Genomic DNA, 19,486 nt, shown 5'->3' on the forward strand with positions numbered 1-19,486 from the left:
ATTGGAAATTACATTAAAGATTCACTACTTCAAACATCATTCATTGTTTGGGCTGAAAATATGGGCCACAGCCCATAGATCTTAAATTTGGGCCTTATACGAATCCGGGTCATGTATAGTCGGCGACAAGGTTCATCTACTTCAGAATCTCAAGCTCCCGCTTCTCTGCAAAAATCCCTCGTCGACGGTAATCATCCTATCGGACAGAAATTTCCGGCCGTTTTTGAACAGAGAGGGGTTTGTTTGGGCACTCCATTGTTTAATCAGGTAAATATCTTTTCGTTTGCTTCCTGTAATATAAAATTGAGTATTATTTTTTGGTGCGTTAAGGTTGGTTAGGTTGTTTATGTTCAAATAAACACATTTAATGTTATGCATCTGTTGGCTTCTTTTTTTTGGGCGGACTAGTATTTAACTTAATTTTCCTATCTTTTCTCATTTGAGATGAGATGAGATGAAATGACACGGAACGAAATTATCAGCATATTATTGGGCTTTCTTGCTTTAATAAGTTAAGGTAAAAGTAGTTTTCTGGATTGCAATTGCTTGAATGACAAGTGAAGTGGTTAGCATGTTCGTAGGGTTTGCCTTAGGAAAAAAAAATTGAGGATAGAAACCTTTATTTGGGGTTCTTTTTTATTTTTTATAATTTTAGTTATTTGTGCTCAAGTCTATCTGCCATAGCTGAATGATTGTTTTTCTTTTTTTTCCAATATGGAATCTGCTGCAACTTGCAGGAATAGAAATGTTAGGCATCACACCGATATTGCCCCTTCCGGCACCCCCGTTGGATGGGAATCTGGGACCAACACCTTTAGCTCAGGTGGTAGAGGAACCAAATGATGTTAAGATGGAAGAGAATGAAGAGGAAAACAATAAGGACAAGGTTCCAGCATCTGTTGCAACACATACGAGAACTATTGGTATCATTTATCCCCCTCCTGATATTAGGAGTATTGTTGACAAGACTTCACAGTTTGTGGCGAAGAATGGTCCGGAATTTGAGAAGAGGATTGTTCTAAATAACGCTGGCAATGCAAAATTCAACTTCCTGAATGCTTCTGATCCTTACCATGCCTATTATCAGCACCGTTTGGCTGAAGCTCGCGCACAGAATCAGGGTTCTGGAGAGCAGCCTACTCAGCCAGAAGACAAAGAAGCAACCCCTGCTCCTACCGCTGATGATGCTGAGGCAACTGCAAAACCTGACCCATCAGCTCAATTTAGACCTGTCAGAAAGGTTCTTGAGCCACCTGAGGCAGAGCAATATACTGTTCGACTCCCTGAAGGGATCACAGGTGAAGAAATGGATATCATAAAGCTGACATCACAATTTGTGGCCAGAAATGGGAAGTCTTTCTTAACAGGGCTGACAAGCAGGGAGATAAATAATCCCCAATTTCATTTTCTAAAGCCTACTCACAGCATGTTCATGTTTTTCACTTCACTTGCGGATGCGTATTCGAAAGTTCTGATGCCTCCTAAGGGCTTGACGAATAAGCTGCAGAAGAGTGCTGCTGACATGACAACAGTCCTAGAGCGTTGTCTGCATCGGTTGGAATGGGAAAGATCACAGGAGCAGGCTAGACAGAAAGCTGAAGATGAGATAGAACAGGAGAGGGTGCAGATGGCTATGATTGATTGGCATGATTTTGTTGTTGTTGAGACGATAGATTTTGCTGATGATGAGGATCAGGATTTACCTCCACCTATGACGCTTGAGGAGGTTATAAGGAGGAGCAAGATGCCTACATTGGAGGAAGAGGAATATGTTGAGCCTGGAAAGGAGGTGGAAATGGAGATGGATGAAGAAGAGGTGCAGCTTGTTGAAGAAGGTATGCGAGCTGCGACGCTTGAAGAGAATGGTGGTGTCAAGAGTGCTGAAACCATGGCAATTTCAGGAGAAAATGATCCACCAATGCGGATTGTGAAGAACTGGAAGCGGCCTGAAGAGAGAATCCTGGCAGAAAGGGACCCAACTAAGTATGTTGTCTCTCCTATAACTGGTGAGTTAATACCTATTAGTGAGATGTCTGAACATATGAGGATCTCTCTCATTGATCCGAAGTACAAGGAACAGAAGGACAGGATGTTTGCGAAGATTAAGGAAACGACTCTTGCTCAAGATGATGAGATCTCTAGGAACATTGTTGGGCTTGCACGAACTCGTCCAGATATATTTGGTACTACGGAAGAAGAAGTTTCAAATGCGGTTAAGGCTGAGATTGAAAAAAAAATAGAAGAGCCGAAGCAGGTCATATGGGATGGTCACACAGGTAGCATTGGCCGCACTGCAAGCCAGGCAATGTCTCAGAACAGTGGAGAGGATCAGAATGATGGTGCAAATGATGTAAGAAACCTTCCTGGTCCACAGGTTCCTCCACCTCCTAGACCCGGTCTTCCTTCCGTTAGGCCACTACCTCCACCTCCTGGGCTTGCGCTGAATATTCCTAGGCCTCCTAATACATTCCAGTATTCCACACCTACCATAGCTGGTGCTGCTCCGCCTCCACCTCAACCTCCTATGGTTAACATGATTCCTCAGGTTCGGCCCCCACCTCCTCCCATGCTACAACTACAAGGTCAGCAAAACCTCATGGTCAATCGTCCCCCAATGCCTCCATCAATGGCTATGAGTTCGCATACCCTTACTATTCCACCACCTCCTGGATCACAGTTTACACCTATGGGAGCACCTCGGCCCTTTGTTCCCCACCCGATGTCCCAGCCGGGAATGTCTATGGTCCCGCCTCCTCCTATGCCCCAAGGAATGCCACCACCTCCTCCACCAGAAGAAGCTCCTCCTCTCCCTGAAGAGCCAGAGCCGAAGAGGCAAAAGCTTGACGAGTCTGTTCTCATTCCTGAAGACCAGTTTTTGGCTCAGCATTCGGTGAGGATAGCTTTAAAAGAACACTTTTACATAATTGTCTGTTTCATGTTCTCTTACATCCATGCAAATCTTACTTTCTGCTGGGTTATATTGCAGGGACCTGCAAGGATCAATGTATCTGTGCCGAATACTGATGAAGGGAATCTCAAAGGACAAGTTCTGGAGATCACCGTGCAATCTCTTACCGAAACCATTGCCAGTCTGAAAGAGAAGATTTCTGGGGAGATCCAGCTTCCTGCGAACAAACAAAAGCTGAGTGGAAAGGCTGGTTTTCTCAAGGACAACTTGTCTCTTGCATACTATAATGTTGCTTCTGGAGAAACACTCAGTCTCTCTCTGAGAGAACGTGGTGGGAGAAAGAGATGAATGAGGATTTATTTGACATGGCTTTCCAAGGTTTATTTTGCAACTATTTGGCATACTAATCCTTGTTATGAATTTAAAGAATTCTCCTTTCTTCTTTCATGTTATTTTGGAGATTATACTGGTCTTGTACTTCTAGATTTTCTTTCTGCAATTTAATCAATTTTATCTTTCTGATGGTTGTGGGTATCTACTACAGATTTTGGCATGTTGGCGATCATCGATGATGACAACAGGAAGCTTACTAGTTCTATTCCTATAAGATGCAATGACTGTGGGTTATGTTTATGTTACTAATTTGTGCGTCTTAACATGTGCAGTTGCTCCACCCTCTAACTAGAGCCCAGTTGTTATTTTGTTGTATCTTTTGAGTCCAAGGCCATTTTGGGATTAGAACTTTTCTGATGTCAAACATTCCTTACAATTTTAGAGGCTTTCCTTGGCAATTAATATTTCAAACTCTTCTGTGGATTTAGGACCTATTTCTGTAGAAGATGTGTGTGTCGTTGTTGGCGATGCTTGTCCCAAGCACACCTGCCTCATATGTGGTGCGTTTTTGGGGCACTTGAGCCCCTTTGTTCAAATCCTATGTAGCTTCATTCTCTTCATTTGCTTTTGTGTAGTCTGCTGTCTGGAGAAAGTGGCTAAGGTTTCTCTGATGCCTTTATTTTATCAACACAGCTTTACCCCTGTTAGAGGTTGTGATGTATACTGTATTGGTCAGTTGTATTATGAGGCTCTATCTTGGTAGAAAAAGCAGGTATTGTTTTTTGCTCTTTTTATTGGTGTGTACGGTGTATTTTTTTATGAGAACCTGTTGGCAGACATCAAAGATTCAACACTTGCCCTTTTGCAGTTTGTCCGTGCTTTTGGAGGAGGTTGCAGATTGATGATTGATAAATGCTTCATATGTAATCTTTGGGAATGCCTTATATTCTGGCAGATAATGTGCCGCCAGTAGTTTTAATTTGTTAATGATTCTTAAGGGAGTTGGTTTGGTAGCTTATATATGCTTTGTGTGTTTGTCCTGTTTGTAGCTTGATCCACCCCATTTTTATGGGGTCCAATTATCTTAACTGCACTTTCAACTGATGATGACAGAACTAGTGACATTTCACAGCTAGGAATGTGATCGACATACTTTTAAGAAACTGCTTTCTATGGGATCATGTTCTGGCCATGTATTTCTATCTTTGCAGCTTTCCCTTAATAAGCAGAAGTTAGTTTTTTGCACATCCATATAAGTGATGAGTCGCAGCTTCATGTTTGTATAGCCAACTTGTGCTTGTAGTAGAGTGCTACCTTCTTCCAACTATTTGATTATGTATGAGCTAGTGAGAAGGGATTAGAGGGGTCGTAAAAGTAGAAGAGGAGAGATGAAGTCTAAGATAGTGAATATGTACTTCATTTGGGTGATAGGTCGTATTTTGAGTGATGGTTGAGCTGATGCCTTTACTTATAACTAGTGTGAGGGATTTAACATTTAGTCATTATGCCTCGAACAAGTATTAACTAAATCCTTTTCAATATTCATGTCATTAAATCCGAATAAAGCAAGAATGCCACTGTATGTGAAAATACTCTTACAAGTACAATTCATTCTTTATTGAAATTAGTTGATTCTAAATCGAGTGAAATTGACGCAAAAGATTCCCATCATTGCCAAGTTATTAATTATAATCAAGAAGAACTCCGCAATGCATGTCATGTGTTCACAATTTATACTTTCATCGTAATTAATTAACATGTGTTTTATTTCACTAAGTCACGTAACAATGTTGATTTAAGAAGGATGCAATTGCTGAATAATGTAAAGAGCAATGGGTTGCCTTCGCAAGTATATTTTGTTCTACATGTCCTTTTAACACAAGTGAATCCTGCATTTACATCTCAAAACTCTATTATACACAAATGGGAAAAGCCAGTTCTTTATGGACTAGAGAGTTGGCAAACCAGCATCAAGTATCTGGTTTTCCTCTAAATATGACTCTGTTCTTCATCTCCTTCAATATCCATCACGTCGAAAAGTATCCAAGAGAAGGATGGGAAATCATACATTAGCTCCCGGAAATACTCATCATACCGAGCTCTGTCGTAGAGGTTCAGTTTCATGATGGACAACCTGATTCTGATTGTGGTTGTCGAGAGGCATGTACTGCGACATGATGGCCATAATCTCTGAGTCCATGTATGACTACAAAAATTTACCAATAGTTAGCATAATTGTTGTTGTAGCGTAAGTATGACTATTAAGACTGTAATAACTACTCGATATGCTTACCCGAAGTCTATACTTGTAAAAGGTGTAACCAGCTAAACCAGCCCCCACTGCAATGGCTAGGAAAGAGAACATAAGGACCCGTCCGATCTTTGATGAGTGTCTTTCTGTACGTTTAAGAAACAAAGGTAATATTGTAAGTTCATCTTGTTATGTCATGAAAGATTATTATCGTGAAAACGATGCTTTGCATCATAGCAAAATGCAAGTTTTTATTGGAGGGAGTAGTTTATGGTTGAACTTTTGAAGTTGAAGCTCTGCTAGCTTAAAAGAGAAACAACATTTGTTGTTAGTGCTGAATCAACTTTTTCTTACCTATACAAGTATCATGCTCCATTATGTAGAGTTGATTCCCTTTGCACTTACACTCGAATCCACCCCATGTGTCCTTACAGCTGCAGCCATCACACTGACAAACAAGTCCTTCCTTGCATTCATCTACATCTGATTTTTGTTGTTGTTGAAAGGAACGACATTTGAATCAGTACTTAACAAACACGAGAAAATTTTAGTGTCGCAAAAGGATCTACAAGAATGTTACATACCTTCACATTTATGGCCATCCCCTTTAAAACCATACGGACACTTACAGCCTGATAGTTCACCCTCCTGCTTTGCGTTAAACCAGATTTTAGCACATACAATGGTTTAATCTTGACTAAATACAGTTAAAGAAAGTATTGATTTTACTGAACTGAACATGCTGAATACGTTTGCCCATTTCTGGTTTCTGACCAGCATCCTCCATTGTTTACCGAACACCTTCCAGGTCCAACGGCTGTCAATCGATTGCAAGCCAGTTAGAGGGGAAAAAATATTTAAGTCATCCAATTCGATAGGCCAATTGTCAATTAACAGACATATAACTAAAGAACAAGAAGCAACACTTCCTTACCTTCACAAGATGTGTATCCATCTCCTTTATACTGAACGCCGTTCACCAAAGGGCACTCACAAACTCTTCCTCTATATGTATCCTTTAGAACAACACAAGCATGAGGTTCATGTAAAACGTTGTTATATATACCACAATAGTTTTCCACGAAGGAAGATGATAACTTCATAGAGGTTTCAGAGAGCATTATTGTCCATACCTTGCAGGCAGTTATGTTAGATTTAGGATCCCGCCAACAGCCACCGTTCCTTTCTAGGCACTGGTTTGTTTCAAGATCTATTGTTCATTGAGCATATAAGCAACAATTAGCTAACTCTTTCAATTTTATGCAATAACTCTGGTAGTCAAGATCCTGAAGAAAGGAATGGTGTCAAACCTCCACTTAAACATATCGAAGGTTCAGTTGTTTCCTTAAAACCAGCACATATGGCTTTTAAAACAGCAGTCCTCTCCAATTTCCCTTAAAGAAAAAGTAAAAAAGAACTTGAGTACTCAAAGAGTGATCCGCGGAGAATATTATATCCCCCTGAAGATTTATCAATAAGAAAGCTACAAATATAAGCTATTAGTTAGTCTATGTTGAACTTATTTTTCTACATCTACATCGTACCTCGATATTGAACATCATTGATGACCATTGTCGGTAAGATTGTCACATCTCCACGAGGTCCTCGGCCAACCTATTAAGGGAAACAAAAGAAAAAGTTGTGTTTATATGTAACATGTTCATGATAACATAGATATTTATATCTGTAAAATCACAAAATGGTCAATTATGTCACAAATTATGAAATGATTAGAGATTTTCCGAAATGAAGATACCTGGAGGTCTTGCTCAGTCTTTAACACATCATTTTCTACATTAGCCTCTGGATCGCCCATGCATTTCTTTATCTTGTCAACCGGTAGATCTGATGAAACGAATAAAAACTCAAAGAGTAACTACTGAGAACAGTATAAATTATCAATAATGACCAAACAAAAAAGAACTCGAAAGGGAGATACCAAGTGATTTCATGACCTCCTCAGCACATTCTTTGCTGTATCGCTTTTGCTTCATTGAACATCTAATATGAAAATCAGTCACATAGTCCCACCAAACCCAAGAACGGCTACTCTCATTTGCAACTCTATGCACACAAAGCTGCCTCAAGTTCTCAAAGACAACGTCCTTCCCTTGGTACCCCTCCCCAAAGTCCTGCTCTGGATCAGGAGCGCAATATCTCCCGTGATTAATGCACTGAGATTTGCACTGGCTGCTAAGAATGAAAGCTTCAGGACAGTACCAAGTAATATAATGAGGCGTGAACATAGTATAACCGCCCTTCTCAAGTATTTGAGCATGTCCTTTGAAGTTCTTGATGAAATTCATCTGCTCATCACAACGAACCCCACACTCATCGTTGCTATTAGTCCACAATTCATACTCAACTCGCTGATCAGGATGAGGCATTGACTCCGTCCAATCCATTTTGATCACAACTTCCTCTCCCTTCTTAAGAGCTTCTTTCAATGTGTCACCAAAGGACTTTTCAATCAATGCTGACGGGATACCAATCTTCTCGATGTATCCATTGGCATCCGTACTTTCTTCAGGAGAATCCATAGTTATAAGAGCCTCATCTATACTATCAGCAACTAGGACTGCAGCTGCTCCAGCTTGTTGCCCATTCCATACCTTCAAAGCAAAATAGCAGTCTGGAAGAAAAAAATTGTTTACATAATTATCATAAACATATAACTTCATCTAATACGTCAAACTTTCTCGTAAACTCTGCGTAGAAAAACGAATATCCATATAGTTGATAGTGGCTACTCAACTAAAGAAATAGATTCTGAAACTCCCTTCAACTCCAAGAAACAGTAAAATAACTCATAAGTCTCTAACTTCACTTAGAAGCAAAACCTAAAAGAAGTGTAAGTTTCTCCAACTTAATTAGAAATAGAATTTAGCTCCTTTTAACTCCAATAGATACTCAAATATCAGCAATAACCTCTAAGATTTAGAATTTAAACTCTATATTTGTAATCAAGAAAAATTAATTACTAATACTTGTTGTTAATATCACAGAATTCAGAACTCATAAACTTTAAATTCTGATTCCGTTTCTCGAGCCATGGGGAGTGATTAGATACAGAGACGAACATTACATCGAATCAAAAATCAAAAACTTCAAATCAACCAAAAATTTAATCTTTTAATTTTTCGAAATTAAAATAAAAATTACCTCCACGATCAAGAAGAAGGATATTAGGACGATGACCCTTAGATTTGAAGGGTTTATCACCATCAAATTCAGCGCAGCCATTAGCACCTTTACTAGGATAAACAACAGTTCCAACTAAAGAACCACCATAATCAGGAACACCAAAATTACCAATAGAGGCATCATGCTTCGAGTGCATTGAATAAGGCGACAGAACACTTATACTGTTCTTCTCAACTATAAACCTTGCCTGAATTAGCACAACGTTCGATACTATCAAGGAAAAAAACAGAAGTTGAAAAAACAGAGCAGCCATGTTTGCAGGAGAGTGTAAAGGTACAAGCATATTTAGTATTGGTACAATTTGTAATGTTTGGGGTTTCAAAAAGTTTGTAAGAGGTGTAAAGAGGAGAAAGAAACAGATGGATTACATAAGGGGGCAAAAATCAAGAAAGTGTCAAGAGAAGACTCTGTGAACAGAGGAGACTTTTTGGAGTTTTTGTGTGTAATCTTCTTCTTCTTGAATTGTTTACTTCTTTGTATGACGTAGAAGAAACGAAAGAGGGGGTGGGGTGGGGTGGGTGGTGGGGTGAGCGTGGGTGGGTGGGTGGAAGGTGGTGGAAGGAGTCAGAGCAACTACCAAAGATGGCAACTGCTAATTTTCCTAACTGATATATTAAACATATTTATATAATTTGATTTATTGTGATTCTCGGTGAAGAGGAAAATATTATTCGCCGCTTCGTTTTAAAATAATTATCATGATTTTCTTTATAAACTATGATAAATATCGTAATTAGGTTTCATATTTTTACGTATTAATATTAAAAGAGAGATTAAAATCTATAGTAGTATTTTTTTTCTTGATTTTAAATATCTAAATTTTAATTTTAAAATATTAATTTTATTTAACTTTCAAAATGAATTAAATTATTTTTCAAAAATATAATAACTATTTTAAAATGGAGGTATTACTCATGCTTGATTCTGATTCACGGTGACACTTTTCACTAAAATTCAAATATTGTGAAATTTAATAAAAAAAATTATTTTTTTTTTTACTTCATATGATAGCGCAAGAGCATGCATTTTATTTATCTACGTTGATGTTTATACTTCTTTCAACAATTTTATCATTAGAGTACCTTATATAATTTTTAGGAGTATTTTATCCTTTTGAAAGTAGAGTTCTAGCTTTTTAATTGTTGTTAGTAAAATAAATGTAATATATACATGAAATGCCAAAATAGGATTTATCATTTTGGAAGAAAAAAAGGATAATTATGAATTAGAAAATCTTGGACTTGGTTTTGTTAAGCTAATTAATATTTTTTTTCCTTCGATCTATGAGTAAATGTAAAGTAATAAATATAACCTTTTCATTTCTTCAATCTTAAGATGACAGGTTTCTTTGCTTAGATAGTTTCCCAAATCAGAGCAGTACTTATAATCACCAAATCTTATATATATGACCTTAAATTATTCTAAAAATTTAATGGGCTAAAATTGTTTTAAAAAATAAATTAATCCAACTACTTTTAAATATGAAATTCAGCTTACTGTGGTAATAAGAACATAATTCAAAAGGAGGATATGTGAGCGTTATTTTAGAGTATTATTAATTGAAAATTTCGTTTCTGGTATTATAAGTAAGATAAATATGTATTTTTAGCTATAATTAGTATTATTTAGTAATAAGCTTGTGAGTATTATTCATTGAGAATTTCGTTTCTGATATTATAAGTAAGATAAATATGTATTTTTAGCTGTAATTAGCACTCTTTAATAATAAATGAGTATTATTAATTGAAAATTTCGTTTATGATATTATAAGTAAGATAAATATGTATTTTTAGCTGTAATCAGCATTCTTTAATAATAAGTTTGTGAATTCTGAAACGTGCAATCTTTGATTTTTACAAAATAGATTCTGCCCTAAATTTGATTCTATTTTAATTGATCTTTTCATTAGTTTCTGTTTTTTGTTTTTCTTGGAGAAATAAATGGAACTACATTAAAACCTCTGAATACTTAATTTAAAATAAATTAAAGGGTACGCTATTATTTTATTTTAGGTCAATAAGCTAAGCATTAATAAATGTGCACCTTGAACTAACACAATTATAAAAATAAAGAAAATCCTAATATTTCGTTATTTATAAACAAATGACTGTTAGCATTGTTAGTGAAACTTGCATACCATTGTATTGTCTTTTGTAACTTATGCTATTAATAATGAATGGATTATATTTTTATTCCAAATAGGTATATAAACATAGTATATATATATATATATATATATATATATATATACTTTTTAATAGAGTAGCATATTTGATTTAAATTTTTCATTATGATAGTTGACTAAGATTCTTTGAAATTAGAAGCACGATTTTAAAACATTAAATATAATAATTAAAAATTTTATTTGACTGACTATATAGGAATATCGACCTCTCAACCCCTCTATGAAGCTAAGATTAAAACAAGATGATTCAACTCAAATCAATATTAAAGTTAAAAAAGATGTAGGTATATATAATCTGAGTATTCTCATTAAATAAAAATAAAACAATTTATCATTAAGGGTTAACGAATTAGTTAAACATGTAATTCTTTATAATGGGGTGTTAGATTCAAAATCTTTAATTATATGATTCAAGATCGTTACTAGAAATTTGTGTAATGTAATATACTTCTCATGTGCAGTTAGCATGCTATTTCTCACTAGAATGAAATTTACCTTATACACACCCGAATATATATATATATATATATATATATATATACATATACATACATACATATTTGTGTGTATAATAATCCAGGGGGATTTTCTTTGTTTTGTTTTCTTGCAAAATGATCATATTAGGGAAATTTCACCAACTTTTTCTAGCAAAAATCCAATTACAATAAACTAGTTCTAGCCTCTAAATACAATATACTACTTTAAGACAAAAAGAAAAAGGTACCTTTAAATTTTTGTGGAGATCAAAAAGTGAATTAGGGAATAATTTTTTTCATTTACTAGAAAGTTTAGCAAGCAGAGTTATTCGATATATGTGTTAATCTTTAATAAAAAATAGTAGGCAACTGAGTAAAAAAATTATATACTCAAGCGAAAATCAAATCATACTAATATATCCTGGTTAAGTCATAAATATTTAAAATGATACTATATTTTATGATAAATAATTATTAAATACAATTTAGCGATTAACATTATATGAAAATATATGTGATTCGTGTATCATTGATTGATATAAATATTGAGTTCGAATAAACTTTTACACAGATATCCGATACATTAGTTGAATGTACACCTTAAACTCTCGATAATAAGAAAATGCAATTATGTGATTTTATATATAGACCCTCGATGCATTGACTCTAAACCCTTCCAACAAGATGAGAAAAATAATACTACTAATCAAAGTATTAATTAATTTATCACTGAGCTAGCAGAGACTTTAATCATTAATTAAAGTTGAGTATTAGTGTTTTACCCTTCCATCCCAGAATTAATACCCCTATAATTATATCGTTCTCACTATCCCACTAGTGATAAAACTTATAAATTATAACGAGTTAGCTTGTTTAGGTGATGAAGCTTCTATTATATATGATATTAAATAAATAATAATCAGTTGACTCGTGAACAAATATTATCTTGTTACAAGATGAGGTGATCATATCATAAATATTTAATAAGTTTAATTTATGTACTTAATTATAATACTGCTACAAGACATCTTGTAAGGTAGACTGGTAAAAACAAATTTAATACCTATTCTTTATGTGTGATGTAATCGCAAAGGTTTTCTAACTTATTACTCCCGATGTTCTTATTTAGTCGTCCACTTTAGAAAAAACACACATATTAAGATAAAATAATTAACATAGTGAAATTATAATTTTATTCTTATTAAATATGATTTTAAAAATAATAAATATAAAACTTAAAATTTTTAAGAAATTTAAATGAGGATATAATAGAAAAATTTCTTTTGTCCTTTTTTAATTTATCAAAATGGACAAATAAATAGGGACATCTAAAAGAGAAAATATGGATAAATAAATAGAAAAGAGAGAATATTAATTAACGTACCCTTTTTTAAATACTTCCTCCGCTTTTTTACTTGCCTGCTATGTATTAATTATTTGAAGTATTCAATAATACTTTATGTAGCTTATATTATCAATAAATAATACATTATTTTATATTTAATTATTCTTGATATTAAATATTTTTTATTTTTTAATATTTAAATAACTTGTATCTAATAGGGGTGATTTTGACAAAATTATCTCTATCATTTACTGTTTTTTTTAATCTCTATACCAATTAAATAATGAATCCCTATTGGACAAAGATGAGGAAAGACTCAAAATAGTTCCTCATCTTTGGGTTAAAGTTCAAAATTATCTTTGAGTTTTCACATGGAGCACTAATGGTCCCTCATGTTCGCAATATTGATGTACTTTTGATCCTTCTCTAAAATTTTGCCTACTTTTTTAGCATTGATTTTATCCATAAGTTATGTATGGGATGTTCAATCATGATTTTATATATTTAGTAGGAATAATAACTACATATGAAGAAATGTCAAAAGAAAAGAAGAATTTTATTTTGTTTAGTGAAAATTATATTACAGATATAATCGATAGATTTATTACGATAATTTTAAATACAATAATATAATTTTTTCTTTTCTCGTAGCGTCATATGTAAAATTTGGTTTTTTTTCCGAGAAGGGTGGGGTGGGGGGTCAGAAATAGAAGGAAAACTATACAAATTGTCCGGTCTAAGCAAATTATTTATTAAAAAATTGTGCATCTATAAATTAATTGCCTGAAAATACCCACAAAACCCATTATTTACACGAAATATCTACACATATCCTTTTGTTCGAAATTGCCTACTGATTTGTCCTTTTGTATCATCTGCTTTTGTCCTCTTTTTTTTTTTTTTCTCTTTCTGGTTTTGCTTTGTTTTTCCTTTTTTCATTAGTTTATTTCTCTTTTTTTCATTCATTTTGTTTTTCGTATGAAAAATTTTACTCGTATCGAGTGTTTATATTATATTAATTAAATTTTTATTATTATGTAATTTAAAAAAATAAAACATATGTTAATTTATTGAGATTGAATCAAATGAACAATAAATTTAAACACATACATTTATTGAATGGTATAAACACACGGTATAAACACACGGAGTGGGACCTCTTTCTCTATATTTGTCCCTTTTTTCTTTCTTTTTTTCTCCTTAATAAGTATATAATACTTACTTTGTCCCTATTTATCTGTTCATATTTCCTTTAATATATGTCTCTATTAACTTATTCATTTTAATAAAATAAGAAAGAACAATAATTTTTTTTAATATGTCCTTATTTAATTATAGAAAACTTCTACTACTACTAAGTTGTAATGCATGCTTTTTGGAACCAGAAAATACATTTATCATATTTGAGGACTTGAATAATTTTTTAAGTCAAGGGTAAAATTGTAACTAACCTATGATAATCATTAGTGTCTTAATATGTGTATCACTTCTAAAATGGATAACTAAATAGAAACAGAGAAAGTATAAAGATAAAATTGTGAAAATTAAATAACTATATTACAACAAGAAATAATTAAGAAAATACTAAACTTACTGCCTTATATATAAACAAGCAAATCTTGATTTTGATAATCTATTTAGATTGCTTAACTAAATCTCCATTTTAAAGTTGAAAATTAAAAAGAAAACACCATTTATTTTTGAAATACCAAATAAGGAGAATCAATAGAAACAGCTGCAGCTCCTACTAAATCCACCATAGGAGAAATTGCTCTAATCAATTTTTAACACATGAAAACAAATTAACAAAGTCCTTAAGTAAACATGAAATTAACACTAATAACTTATCCTCCCAACATATGAAATCATATTTTCTGATGTTGTGGATGAGACAGCATCAATAGCAGAGCCTAATGGCCATGCAGCTTCAACAAGGTGATTTTTGTAATTAACTTGATGCACCACTGTAATCTTTCTTATTGGATCAATACCTGTTTGTTCATTCATTAATTAATTAAAATGTATGATAACAAAACAACAAAGTTTCAGGTATAATTAAGGAATATTAGCTAAAAAAAAAAGAAGAGAAATTAAATAAACTTACCAAATCCATTTACCAGCAAAGTGTATTCATATAATAAATCCATGCAGATAAAGGGTATGTCCTTATCGTTAATGTTAGGGAATACCGATTTCATGTTTTGCTTCTTAGTCTTACAAGCCAGCGTCGCTGCTTTATAGTATTGTATTGGCTGTGTTATACCATAGGCCTCTTTTGGATCCACTATACCAACCTACATTAATTAAAATATTAATCGAATCGTGAATAAATATGTATATACTTATTTCATTTTTATAATATAATGTACTTACTGTAGAAGCATAATCATAGAAAAATGAAGAGATATAGAGATTTTTGGTTCCAGCTCCACCACCACCATTCCAAATCCCAGCAAATGAACAATTTTTGTGATTGCAAGGTGCATCAAGCTGAAGCAATTTTCTAATTATTGCTTTACATCTTCTGATATTTGGACCTTGTTTTCGTGATGCAGCTTTATAAGCTACTCCATTATATGTGTAGTACCCTTCAAGGAAAAAAAAAATTGTAACTATTTTATAAAGGGATAACAACAAACGAGAGGGAGTTGCTCGGATGGTAAGCATTTCTCACTTAGTGAGAGTTTCTAGAGAAGGTAAAAAAAAAGGATAATAGCACTTTGTATCAGCTCAAGTATTCGTTAAAGGAAAGTACCATTGTGCCCTTCCACGATGCATGGACTAGTGTAATTTTTAGAAGCCTTCAAAATATCAGCTCGAGCTGCTAATAGTCCATAATTTAGAAAACTACAACAATAAAGTTGTAAATAAATTATGATTTTGAGAAATTAAATAAAATTTATTGATTAGAAAACATTAATGTACTATAAAATAAATATATATAATAATAGAAATGAAACCTGTGAACATAGAGGTAATAATTAGTTCCAAGAAGTGTTTTTTGTTGGACATAAGCGTCTCCATTTGGTAACTTTGGAGCATTTATAGCACTTTGTTTTGAGACAGCATAAGCAATTTGAACTGATCCACCTCCAAGATCAATTGTAGCAATGGTGTCTGGGTAATTTTTGCCCAAATTCCCATACAAATAGTTCAAAGCAACCTGCATTTTTTTTTAACAAGAAAAACAAAGTCATTCTAATTTTAATAGTTGATGCAAATGCACAGCCGCTATCCTTCCGTTGCATTTACGATAAATTTTACTAAAGTATTATAATAGTAAAATCACAAATTGTTTTGTGAGGTTAATTAAGAACGTTTGATGATTAAACTTACCCAAAAATAAGAACCTTCTAGAGTTCCTTCGAGAACAGAGACCCATTCATCCTTGTAACTCAGAGTAGTTTCATTTTTCAGCATGTCTCTTACCTTAATCAAGGAATTATAATAAGAAAAAACAATAATTAAACTAGTGAGATTAATTTGTACTATGAAGGATTATCAAATAAGACAATAATTAAGATTAATTTTCCAATTAGTGAAAGTAAGAAGGGACAAAAAAATGTACTGCTTGCAGAATCTTTTCAGATGAATCACCCTTTAATAACCTCAGTCCTGCAGTTGCCTGTATCAATTAAGATTAGCGCAAGAATAATGTTAAGTAATATTAATAGTATTTTTTTTCCTCAATCATATTGAATAATATAATTATGAATCTTAATCAGAATTAAGAGTGATATAAATAGTTAATTATTAACTGACCCCAACTTTAATAGGGGTTTGAGACTGTAAATTCTTAGGAATAACAGCTTCAGCTTTCTCAAGAAGGGGCTTTAGAGAATTTGCAGCTGCCTTTGGATCATCTGCATATGAACTCAGACCTGGTTTTATCTGCAAAGGTAAAAAGAAAACTCACTTATAACTAGATCTTTGGTAATAACAGTGCAAAATTACTACTGGTTCATTCTATTCGATTTGTTTATTATATTTTCCTATTTAATTTGTTTCATGAAAAAGGTTTATTTGTCCACTCAATTGATTTAGAGGGTGGTTATCCACACGTATGATTTGGAATCGATTCCTTCTCAATATATGAGTTGAGTCTGTTGCATAGGTCTTGCCAGTGCGGCTTACATATTTGTACCGTAGTTTACAGGTTACTACACAATAGGGGTTTACCCAGTGCGCACAAAATGCTCACTATAGAGTGCTTATCTGAAGGGAAGAGGTTGGGCCAGACCGGCAGAAGTTACACTGTTGCAGGTTTACTCAGTGCAAACAAGATGCTCATCACAAAATGCTCACTCAAAGGGAAAAGACGGGAGCAAAAACTATAGCGGATATAGGTTATCGTAGGGTTCTAACAAGAATGTTTATTTCTCTTATTAGCACAACAAATGTATGACTACAATGTTTACAACATTCAGGGCGTGTTTGGTAGGAAGGAAAATGAAAAAGGTTGATTGGCTAAATGTTTTTTAAATTAACTTATTTTTTTTTCAAATTTAAGGAAAATGACTCCCTTCAAAAAAAACTTAAGGAAAACGTTTTCAAAACTCTCTTCTAACCTCTCCCTACCCACCACACCTTATCAGTCCCCAACCCACCCCCTACCAACCTCTAAATTAAGGTGGTTGATTTGTGCTTAAGCTGACGTCTCATTCCTACAATACAAGATCAAAAGGAAAAAAATGATCCAGAAAAACGGGAGTGAATCGAACAATGATGAGGTTCGAAACCAAATGGATCCACAAGAATCAGTTTCAACAGAAGGGGTAAGGGTATTAAGACAACAAATGACAGAGATGTATGAAACTACCAGCCCCCACCCCCTATCCCTTAAAAAAAATTAAATTTATTTTTTAAAAAATATTTGCAACTTCAAAATTTTAATTTTTTTTCACCTATCATCGTTCTCCCACCCACCCGCTACCACTCTTATCCTAAAAGAAAATAAGTTTAAGTTTGTTTTTTAAAAATATTTTCCTTTCTACCAAATACACCCTCAAAGTCTTCTTTTTTTTTTTTAATTTATTTATGCCAAATCAAAATAAAACAAGACAAATTGAAAGGCGTACTATAGCTAAAAAGTGTATTAGTGTTGTATTAAGTAGGTACCGCCAAGAAGAGTTCAAGATCATTGCCGATATTGATGAGTTCCAAATTTGAGTTAAAACGAAAGACATGAACTCTGCTACCAGTGCTTCCAGCGTCAAATATCACTGCATATTTCTCCGAATAATCATTGGCATGCTTCGATAACGAGCTCAATGGCAACCCAACAAGTATCAACAACATAATCTTGAACAAGTTATAAACATTACTAATATTATGCTTCTGCATTTTCGATCTCTGCAGAAAAATAAAAGCAATTAATGTTTGATTTAAAACAAAGCAATGCACAAGATAAGGAAGAAAGAGAGAAATGGTACCTGCTTTAGTTATCAACAATAGTACTGCAGCTTTATTATCTTTATACACACAAATTGTACTGATATTTTGCTTTTGTATCCTTTCCATACATTTTTTCTTCTTCTGTTTAGGGGTAGGGTATATTAGCTTGCATTACTGAAGACCAAAAAAAAAAAGAAATAGTCGCACATTATTCACATGTCCTTTATTTGTAAATTTAAATGGGAGGCCACAAATTAGACGTACCCATTATATTGGGTCCATGCTGATTCTCTTATCTAAACTGCCGAGAAAAAACGCGGCATGTTTTGAGAAATGTTACTTTCGGATTCTGCTTCCCTCTATTATTATTTCTTTCTTTACGTTTCGTCAAGTGCATGTGTAGATGAAAAATATGTGTTTCATTTAAAGTTAAAGATTAAATTATATTAAAAAATATTATAATCATAATTAAATCAACTAATTTGAAAAAACTATTCTCCAAATTTGATTAAAAATACAATATATTTCATATAAAATTTGATAAATATCATTATTTTCATCTTATATCTTTATATTAAAAAAATAAAATTGTAGAACATGAAATGTTCAAATTTAATATAGTAAATAATAATCTTCAAAAACATATCCATTTTTAAAAATGCTTTCTTTTATTTCACAAAAGAAAGGATTTTAAGATTTTTTTTTTTAAAAAAATAATATATATATATATATATATATATACGCTATTGAATTTTCAATATTTATTTAATAAATTTCTCAATTATGTACAAAGTCAACATAAATAAAAGTTATTAGGTTTCAAAAATTTAAATCTGATACAATAGATCTGTTCCTAATAATACATATTAATATATGGGTAAATCACATAAATATGCTATATTATAAAAATATTTACCATCTATGTCAACATAACTTTTCTAACTTAAATATAATAATTTTTTAGAATTAAGAAAATTGTATGTTTTATCTTCCTTCGTCTCTTTCTTTGCCTTTTTTCTCTTCATCTTCTTTTTTTTATTTTTCTTCTTCTTCATCGTCTCTTTCTCTGTATTCTTTCTGTCACGACCCAAAATCACGAGTCGTGATGGCACCTATATTCCCAACCAATAGGTAAGCCAACCAGCATATTTTAACAAACTTAACTAACAAGAAGTGAAAAGACAACAAATTTCCAAATCTCCAACACTGAGTTCTTATAAGTACGAATGCGGAAAACTGAAAAAAAAAATACTACCCAAGAAATGGTGTCATGAGTACAAGAGCTTCTAAAATACGATGCAAGTCTGAAACTAAAAGGCAAATCTAACATAAGGGATATCCTGTCTGAATACTGAATAACAGAATAAGTAAAAGATAGAGGGAGATGTGG

At 33.2% G+C, this 19,486-nt stretch overlaps 3 protein-coding genes across 8 annotated transcripts; 1 reads left to right on the forward strand and 2 right to left on the reverse strand.

Annotated features, from left to right (window-relative positions):
• The first annotated feature begins 110 nt into the window (after nt 1–110).
• On the forward strand, nt 111–4,437 carry LOC107011251 (probable splicing factor 3A subunit 1). 6 transcript variants are annotated; one of them, XM_015210662.2, is made up of 5 exons: nt 152–267; nt 738–2,890; nt 2,987–3,801; nt 3,935–4,013; nt 4,110–4,433. In XM_015210662.2, the coding sequence occupies exons 2-3, from the start codon at nt 746–748 to the stop codon at nt 3,254–3,256; spliced, it is 2,415 nt and encodes an 804-aa protein (XP_015066148.1). In that variant the 5' UTR covers nt 152–267; nt 738–745; the 3' UTR covers nt 3,257–3,801; nt 3,935–4,013; nt 4,110–4,433. The 6 variants fall into 6 exon arrangements, with proteins under 6 accessions (XP_027770627.1, XP_015066148.1, XP_027770630.1 ...); XM_027914829.1 differs by lacking the exon at nt 152–267 and having other exon boundaries at nt 746–2,890; nt 2,987–3,286; nt 3,730–3,801; nt 4,110–4,437; XM_027914826.1 differs by having other exon boundaries at nt 111–267; nt 2,987–4,013.
• A 549-nt stretch (nt 4,438–4,986) lies between these two features.
• Nucleotides 4,987–9,186, reverse strand: LOC107011925 (vacuolar-sorting receptor 6). The gene is made up of 12 exons (XM_015211616.2): nt 8,655–9,186; nt 7,432–8,124; nt 7,249–7,337; nt 7,037–7,106; nt 6,803–6,886; nt 6,626–6,702; nt 6,427–6,508; nt 6,227–6,309; nt 6,077–6,140; nt 5,847–5,975; nt 5,535–5,638; nt 4,987–5,447 (listed from the first exon to the last, which is right to left on the reverse strand). Exons 1-12 carry the CDS (start codon nt 8,977–8,979, stop codon nt 5,331–5,333), a joined length of 1,917 nt encoding a protein of 638 aa, XP_015067102.1. The 5' UTR covers nt 8,980–9,186; the 3' UTR covers nt 4,987–5,330.
• A 5,051-nt stretch (nt 9,187–14,237) lies between these two features.
• Nucleotides 14,238–18,295, reverse strand: LOC107008956 (apyrase-like). Its single transcript, XM_015208181.2, has 10 exons — nt 18,135–18,295; nt 17,821–18,054; nt 16,465–16,593; nt 16,271–16,327; nt 16,039–16,131; nt 15,663–15,865; nt 15,458–15,549; nt 15,076–15,290; nt 14,807–14,996; nt 14,238–14,693 (listed from the first exon to the last, which is right to left on the reverse strand). Exons 2-10 carry the CDS (start codon nt 18,043–18,045, stop codon nt 14,539–14,541), a joined length of 1,359 nt encoding a protein of 452 aa, XP_015063667.1. The 5' UTR covers nt 18,046–18,054; nt 18,135–18,295; the 3' UTR covers nt 14,238–14,538.
• Nucleotides 18,296–19,486: the final 1,191 nt, after the last annotated feature.

This window comes from Solanum pennellii, chromosome 2, assembly GCF_001406875.1.
Source record: "Solanum pennellii chromosome 2, SPENNV200".
Lineage (NCBI taxonomy): Eukaryota > Viridiplantae > Streptophyta > Magnoliopsida > Solanales > Solanaceae > Solanum > Solanum pennellii.

Bases quoted from the DNA above. Each gene is read 5' to 3' on its own strand.
- LOC107008956 (XM_015208181.2), bottom strand. From the start codon at position 18,045: ATGCAGAAGCATAATATTAGTAATGTTTATAACTTGTTCAAGATTATG. The intron at 15,291-15,457 runs GTACTTTCCTTT...TTTTCCTTGAAG, and splicing joins CATCGTGGAAGGGCACAATG to GGTACTACACATATAATGGA. The intron at 14,997-15,075 runs GTAAGTACATTA...TAATTAATGTAG, and splicing joins TCTATGATTATGCTTCTACA to GTTGGTATAGTGGATCCAAA.
- LOC107011925 (XM_015211616.2), bottom strand. From the start codon at position 8,979: ATGCTTGTACCTTTACACTCTCCTGCAAACATGGCTGCTCTGTTTTTT. The intron at 8,125-8,654 runs GTAATTTTTATT...TTTTTCTTCCAG, and splicing joins CCTTCTTCTTGATCGTGGAG to ACTGCTATTTTGCTTTGAAG. The intron at 5,976-6,076 runs GTATGTAACATT...AACAAAAATCAG, and splicing joins GGATGGCCATAAATGTGAAG to ATGTAGATGAATGCAAGGAA.
- LOC107011251 (XM_027914826.1), top strand. From the start codon at position 746: ATGTTAGGCATCACACCGATATTGCCCCTTCCGGCACCCCCGTTGGAT. The intron at 2,891-2,986 runs GTGAGGATAGCT...GTTATATTGCAG, and splicing joins AGTTTTTGGCTCAGCATTCG to GGACCTGCAAGGATCAATGT.